At 44.8% G+C, this 8304-nt stretch overlaps 1 protein-coding gene across 1 annotated transcript; it reads left to right on the forward strand.

Moving 5' to 3' along the window:
- Positions 1-2216: 2216 nt before the first annotated feature.
- On the forward strand, positions 2217-4267 carry LOC140063929 (ferritin heavy chain B). Its single transcript, XM_072110219.1, has 4 exons — positions 2217-2488; positions 3085-3231; positions 3442-3567; positions 3941-4267. The coding sequence occupies exons 1-4, from the start codon at positions 2387-2389 to the stop codon at positions 4094-4096; spliced, it is 531 nt and encodes a 176-aa protein (XP_071966320.1). The 5' UTR covers positions 2217-2386; the 3' UTR covers positions 4097-4267.
- Positions 4268-8304: the final 4037 nt, after the last annotated feature.

Raw genomic sequence — 8304 nt, forward strand, 5'->3', positions numbered from 1 at the left:
AACTCATCCGTTTTTACCGTTTGGCTGCTTTGAACCTGTTTATCTATTAAGATAAACGGATATACGTCACCATAGACAGCAATGGCGGTGCGGAACAGTGTCATACATGGGGAAAAGATAGCAGGCAGGCATACCGCCATGTGAATGTACCCTAAGGGTGAAGACACACGTGGCGTTTTTTGGCCATTTTTGGGCTGTTTTTAGTTAGTGCGTTTTCAGATCGTAAAAAACGCATCCGTTTTTTGAAAATGCATGCGTTTTTGTCCGTTTTTAATTGCGCAATTTCGGAAAAACGGACAAAAACACATGCGGTTTCAAAAAAACGGATGCGTTTTTTAAAAAAGGGATGCGTTTTTAACGATCTGAAAACGCACTAACTAAAAACGGCCCAAAAACTGCCTAAAAACGCCACGTGTGTCTTCACCCTAAATCCTACGACAAAGGTATAAATATGCTCGTCCATTGTGGTGTCTACAGATCACTGACAAGATACTGTTCTGAGGATTATAGTCCAAGCATTGTAACAACGTTTTGTGGATGGTACGTTGGTTCAATGAGGAGTCTGGGAGTCCTTCCCTCATGTATAACTATGCAATGTGTAGCAGGGATGGCACTACTGCAATTATTCCCTCTAAATCCTCTGGAACTGTGGTAAAAACGGTGGATACAAATTTCTATGTGGAAGTCCAAAATAGTTTTCCACTAGAAAATCATAAAGCACAGCACTCACCCGGCTTGATTGCGAAAAGCATCCTTTAGGGCACGGTCACACGTTGCGTTTTGATTGCTTTTTGAAACGCATTACAACAGCTGAGGACAGGTGATTTTCCCAATTACATTATTGTTAACATTTGCATTTTCAAAACGCTGTGTAAACATAATGTTAACACATGCATTGACAATGTGTTTACAAAACACAAATGTAAACACAGTTAACGCATGTTTAAATAAAATGCAAACTTAAACACGTTGTTAACGCATGCATATTAACATTGCGTTTTGTAAATGCAAATGTAATTAAGCAAATCACCTCTCCTTGGCTGATGTAATGTGTTTCAAAACGCAACCAAAACACACCGTGTCACCGCTCCCTTAGGGCGCGTTCACACGTTCCGCTAGCGCCGCGGTCATAACGCGACGCTAGCGCACAGGGGGCGGAGTTTGGGGCCATCGCATATGCGTTTCCAGAGAAACGCATGTGAACAGGTTATTAATCGCATGCGTTTCCCCGGAAACGCATATGCGATCGGCCCGAGCCCCGCCCACTGTGCGCTAGCATCGCGTTATGAACGCGACGATTGCGGAACGTGTGAACGCGCCCTGAGGGTGATGCCACAAGTTAGCGTTTTGATTCCATTTTGTAACAGAATCAAAGCGCACTGGGGCAGGCCGTTCCAGTGCGCTTTGATTTCGTTACAAAATGGAATCAGAACGCTACTGTGTGGCATCATACTTATTGCAGCATACTAAAATGAACAGGAGAGAGGAAGTGGATACACAAGTGCACTAACAAATGACAGCAGCTTATATGAAATATCACCAAAAACACAATGCCATGTACATGGGTCCTAGGTGGCCTTTCTTGAGTAGAATTTTCCACTAAAAGATGCTAAGGAATACAATGCTTATCTAATGCATATATAAATGGTTAGAACTCCCAGCCAGAAGATTACACCGCTGCTAGGTTTTTCACATTTACAACAGGGCAAGACCCAATGATGCAGCCCACAGCTTGATGGTGAGGCACAAGGGATGCACTCTCATAGCAATCTCATCTAGAAATGACTGGAGACAACTTTTAAGTCTAAATTCCACAAATAGATTACAAAAAGAACCGTTTTTAATGCAGAATTTCAAGAAATCCCTCTCCAGTATTACACGTTTTAATAGACTGAGTGCAACATTAATAATAAATTGGGGGAATGCAATCTATGATGTCCGAGGCCTGGAGGCAGATTCCTCCCACTATGTATGTAGCGGGGGGGGGGGGGGGGGAGCATTGTTTGGACTTGTGTAAGGTGACCCTGGATACGTTACATCGTACACCTCAGTGACATAACAGCCAGGCTCCAATGAGCGTGTCCACACACACAGCCCGGAGCGCTTAGTTCGCTGCAGGAGGCTCCGCCCAGCCGGGGCTCGCAGGATTGGCTGACGGCAGGTGATGTAATGCAGACAGCTCGGCCACGCCCCACATTGCAGACTATAAATACTGAGCTCCATTGTCCGTTCTCCAAACCATCCTTGACTCCGAGTAGAGTTCTTGCTTCAACAGTGATTGAACGGAACCCTCTCTGAGTCCTCCGCCTCCTCCAACCTCTTCTATTCCTGCACTGAGACTTTTTTTTGTGACCTTTTGCGCCACCAAAACCATCAAGAAGCCGCAATGGAATCCCAGGTGCGCCAGAACTTCCACCGTGACTGCGAGGCCGCCATCAACCGCATGGTGAACCTGGAGCTGTATGCCTCCTACACCTACCTCTCCATGGTAAGTGCTGCCTTTATTCTCCTACAGCAGCTGTGTGTGTGCGCAGTGATCCCTGTGCTATCAGCCCCTTGCAGAGGTCTCTGGTACACGCCCTGTGTGCGCCATGATGACTTATCACTGATACTAGGAGACCAGTGTTCTGCAGTAAGTGATTACACAAGGGCGTAATATGCAGCTTGTACTATGAGCCTCAGACTACCCTGCCCTTGTGTGTGCCTCCTGGGATCAAAGTCCACTAGGAAAGAAACTCTTAGATTAGTAATGAGCCTGATACATGGGGAGATATTCGGCTGATAGTTCTAAAGCATTGGGTCACTGGTTTCCCTGTAGTTACTCGTAGACTGCTGCCACTATAGTAAGCCCAGGAAGGGGGGTGGGGCTGTATATGCCACCTGCCCACCCTCTACCCCAGGGTACACTGTACATTGATGCCTCTCCACCCTAACATATGTCACCTGCTGACCCTTTACCCCAGGGTACACTGCACAACTTTTATGCCTCCTCGCCCTAGCATATAGAACTGTGCAGTATGCCTAGATTTGCATGTCCCATGTGAATAGCTGGTTGACAACTTTTGCCATTTGTTTCCCTTCCAGTCATTTTACTTTGACCGTGATGATGTAGCCCTTCATAATGTGGCTAAGTTCTTCAAAGAGCAGAGTCATGAGGAGAGGGAACATGCTGAGAAGTTCATTAAGTACCAGAATAAGCGTGGGGGTCGCTTTGTCCTACAGGACATTAAGGTAAGACTGACTTGAAATATTCATATTCTTGAATTTTTTTTGTTTTAAACCACAACAATCCATACCTTAATAGGTTTTGGTGTTTCTTCATTATCCCCTTCTGGTGGCAGATTGTTAGATATCTGGCTTAATGCAGTATGTAGGCGTGCAATAGAAGTAACTGCTCTTATGAAGTGGCTGTTGTAAGCTGTAATCATTGGTTTTCCCTAGAAACCTGAGCGTGATGAGTGGGCCAACACTCTGGAGGCCATGCAGGCTGCTCTGCAGCTAGAGAAGACCGTGAACCAGGCCCTTCTGGACCTTCACAAAGTGGCCTCTGACAAAGTGGACCCTCAAGTAAGTACCTCTAAAAATTTTCTTAATCTTGCAACAAAACTTCATCTAGTAGTTTAAAGGGATTGGTAAAACAAGTCTGGATTAACTCTCCAATAGGGATGAGTGTTAACCAGTCAGGTTTAACACCCAAAGTTTAGAAAGGGCTACAGTTCAGGTATATGAGAAGACTGTTGGCACCAATTCTGACTAGTGGAGGAGAGCACAAATGCTGAAGTTCACAAAACAATCTGCAACTTTGTGGTTCTAGTCCACTCATTGCTACTCTCCAATCCTTGGGTTGGCATGAATTGCCATGCTAGGCATGTTTTTTTTTTTACATACTGTTGCCATGGAGGGCTTCTGCATAACCTAACTGAATGTTTTTTTCTTTCAGCTTTGTGACTTCTTGGAATCTGAGTACCTGGAAGAACAGGTGAAGGCTATTAAGCAGCTTGGAGACTACATCACCAACCTGAAGCGCCTTGGGGTACCCCAGAACGGCATGGGCGAGTACCTGTTCGACAAGCACACCATGGGAGAGAGCAGCTAAGATGTCTCCTCAATGGATACTACCAGTCAGCTCTGCATTAAATTTCTTATCCTGTTGTGAAATCAATGTAACATCCCCCTAGAAAATGAAATAAGATTTACCGACAACTATGTAAGCAGACATGACTGTGCTTGTCAACAAGTTTTCCAATAAAGTTTTTCTGCATTTCAACACTGTGTTCATCATATATAGTTTATAGGCCTTATACAGGCATACGTTGTAAATGGTCCTCAACTGAGATCTTGGCTTCATATAAAATCATTAGTGTGCGTCTATCAATGGATTGGGGCTGTCTCCAATCATCCAAACTGATCAGCTGATTGAAGGGGGTGTCTTTTAGCCCTCCACTAACCCAGAGAAACATCAGAGGCTCATAACTTGCTTGATATATGCTGAAACAGTTCATCACTGATCCTCTAGACAAATGGAGACTGGTGATGTAGATCAGAGGGGTGAGGAGCACCTTATTTATATACCCCACTCCAGGAAACCCCTTTAGAAGACCAATGGGTAATTTGTGACTTGAGCCTGGCAAGAACTAAACCATACATTGTATAGTGGCTATGCTTGATATTTCACATAAAGCTGTGGATTATATGACTGGTCCTTGCATCACAGGGTTGTTGCGACAGATACATCAGAACCCTGTTCTTGTGATCCATGGGGTTCCATCACGGAGCCGCCCACTGATCAGCAAGTTAGGCCCTGTCCTGTGAGAAGCAGTGCTGCCTCAAACCGCTCATAAGTAGTGTCCTGGGTATCCATTCCAAAAAAAGCATGAATATCAGGGATTCCAAATTTATGATTCTACAGCAGCACCCTCCCAGCTGGGGTACTATTTGAGAAGGATGCACTATTATAATGTATGGGCCAGTATGCTGAGCTGTAGTCTCTCCTGTTGATCACTTCATGAGGGGGTGTTCTGAAACTCTGTAAAATGAAATCACTAAATGCATGTGTAAGTCGTGTTTTGAAAGGTTTATCATTCAAGGCAGAACACGAGCTACTAATTTACAACATGTCTAGTCATCAAGTGTTTGCAAATGCATTATATGACTGCACATTAAGTGGTAGCTGAAAGATATGTGATGTCATGTAGAAATATAAAGAACTTCTCCAGAAACTACTTAAGCCCCCCCCAACTTTACGCTAAAATACAGATCAAGGCCTGCTCCAATAGATAATCCCTCAGCAATTCAAAAGATTGTAGCCAGTAGTCTTGATAAATTCTCCCAATAAGTATAAGGCTACATTCACACGAACGTATGGGGGATGTATATACAGCACGTGTACATCCCCCATACATCGCACGTTCCGTAGCCCATAGGATATGTTTCTATCTTTCAATGGAATACGGCGCCGGGCTCTATGTTAGGCTATGGAGAGAGGTCGGTCAGCGACACTCTCCCCGGCACCGCCTTACTACGGTACGGTGGGCAACGGCAGTGTGAATGGAGCCAAATACTAGAGTAATTAAGTAAATAGGGAAATATTAAATGCTGCAAGATACAAGTCAAATGACCAAAAATACACAGAATTGCCCACGAGTGATTGTAGTCAGTGAAAGGATGGTTTTACATTGTTCCATGATCATGTTTGTGAACTCTACTGGTGACTAAACTATGCACATTATATTGATATATGATGCACAGAGTTCTTGTTCCCCTGATATGCAGCAGAGCCAACATTGTACTGTCATGGCATTTGTCATGTCCATGATCACGAAATAATGTGAAAGCAACTAAAATCACTCTGTGCACTAAAGGAAACTACGAACCTCTGATCACTGGAATGAGTTCAGCAAGTCCATATGTTCCAGTGATCAGAGGTTCAGGTCAGGAGATTGCGTCAGTGCATGGAGCGATTTTCACTGACTGCACTCGCTTGTGGGCAAGAGGCCTAATTGTGAGAGATTGACAACACAAAGACTAGGCATAAACTGCCAATGGGGCGCAGGCCAGGTCCAATAGCAGGCATTGCTGAACCTTTCTGCTTCCTCATGACTTTCAGGGAGTTTTGCTTCATCATATAACATTGTTGCAGATCAGACTGTAGAATTTTGTATCCACAGTTAGGCTACATTCACACTAACGTATGGGGGACGTATATACATCCCCCATAAGCAGCAATGGGTGCACGGCATCGTACGGGAGCGGTACGGTGCCGCACACGTGCGGCACCGTACCGTTCCGTACCCGGGAAAAAGATAGGACCTGTCCTATCTTTTCCCGTAATACGGCGCCGTGCACCATAGGTTGCTATGGAGAGGGGCAGGGGTGAGCTGCGCTCACCTCCTCCTCCTCTTCCCGTACACTGCCGTTGCCCGCTACGGTACGCTTCGGGCGGGCAACGGCAGTGTGAATATAGCCTTATGCAGTGACGCTCCAAAGATTTCCTTTATTGATACAGGAACCTCACAGTACTAATATATACATATACACATATATGTACACTCACCGGCCACTTTATTAGGTACACCATGCTAGTAACGGGTTGGACCCCCTTTTGCCTTCAGAACTGCCTCAATCGTGGCATAGATTCAACAAGGTGCTGGAAGCATTCCTCAGAGATTTTGGTCCATATTGACATGATGGCATCACACAGTTGCCGCGGATTTGTCGGCTGCACATCCATGATGCGAATCTCCCGTTCCACCACATCCCAAAGATGCTCTATTGGATTGAGATCTGGTGACTGTGGAGGCCATTTGAGTACAGGGAACTCATTGTCATGTTCAAGAAACCAGTCTGAGATGATTCCAGCTTTATGACATGGCACATTATCCTGCTGAAAGTAGCCATCAGATGTTGGGTACATTGTGGTCATAAAGGGATGGACATGGTCAGCAACAATACTCAGGTAGGCTGTGGCGTTGCAATGATGCTCAATTGGTACCAAGGGGCCCAAAGAGTGCCAAGAAAATATTCCCCACACCATGACACCACCACCACCAGCCTGAACCATTGATACAAGGCAAGATGGATCCATGCTTTCATGTTGTTGATGCCAAATTCTGACCCTACCATCCGAATGTCGCAGCAGAAATCGAGACTCATCAGACCAGGCAACGTTTTTCCAATCTTCTACTGTCCAATTTCGATGAGCTTGTGCAAATTGTAGCCTCAGTTTCCTGTTCTTAGCTGAAAGGAGTGGCACCCAGTGTGGTCTTCTGCTGCTGTAGCCCATCTGCCTCAAAGTTTGACGTACTGTGCGTTCAGAGATGCTCTTCTGCCTACCTTGGTTGTAACGGGTGGCGATTTGAGTCACTGTTGCCTTTCTATCAGCTCGAACCAGTCTGCCCATTCGCCTCTGACCTCTGGCATCAACAAGGCATTTCCGCCCACAGAACTGCCGCTCACTGGATGTTTTTTCTTTTTCGGACCATTCTCTGTAAACCCTAGAGATGGCTGTGCGTGAAAATCCCAGTAGATCAGCAGTTTCTGAAATACTCAGACCAGCCCTTCTGGCACCAACAACCATGCCACGTTCAAAGGCACTCAAATCACCTTTCTTCCCCATACTGATGCTCAGTTTGAACTGCAGGAGATTGTCTTGACCATGTCTAGCTGCCTAAATGAACTGAGTTGCCGCCATGTGATTGGCTGATTAGAAATTAAGTGTTAACGAGCAGTTGGACAGGTGTACCTAATAAATTGGCGGTGAGTGTATATACATATAGCGCAACTTCATGAAAAGGGGGAGAAGGGTATGCCTCTGTAACCTTTTCAGCAGCTGAACAGTGTGTTTAAATTCCCATGGCTGTATCTTTATGCAAGTCATCTGCATCAAAAAATGTTGGGAAATCTACTAAAGTTATTGTAAATAATTGTCCTAATGTTCGAATATTAACTTGATGCCCTGCTCCTACCTACCTGCATCAAGGCTAAAAAGAGGGCAGCTTAGCTACCATACACTGAGATATCTGAAAGAGTAAGACATCCTCTCCATAATAATCTTTATTTATATAGCACCATCAAATTCTGTGGCACTTTACAAACCATAGAGGACATATACAAATAAGACATAGAGTAATAACATTGTCATTTGAAACAATAGGAGTGAGGGCCCTGCTCGCAAGAATTTATAGTCTACAGGGATGACACAAAAGGTACAAGTGCTTGTACTATGGTCCAGACATGCTTTATAAGGGAAAGGAATTAAATTATTTAATAATTAAAAATGCCAAGGTCTATGTGACTGAAGAGAAG

Source organism: Engystomops pustulosus, chromosome 6 (assembly GCF_040894005.1).
Source record: "Engystomops pustulosus chromosome 6, aEngPut4.maternal, whole genome shotgun sequence".
Lineage (NCBI taxonomy): Eukaryota > Metazoa > Chordata > Amphibia > Anura > Leptodactylidae > Engystomops > Engystomops pustulosus.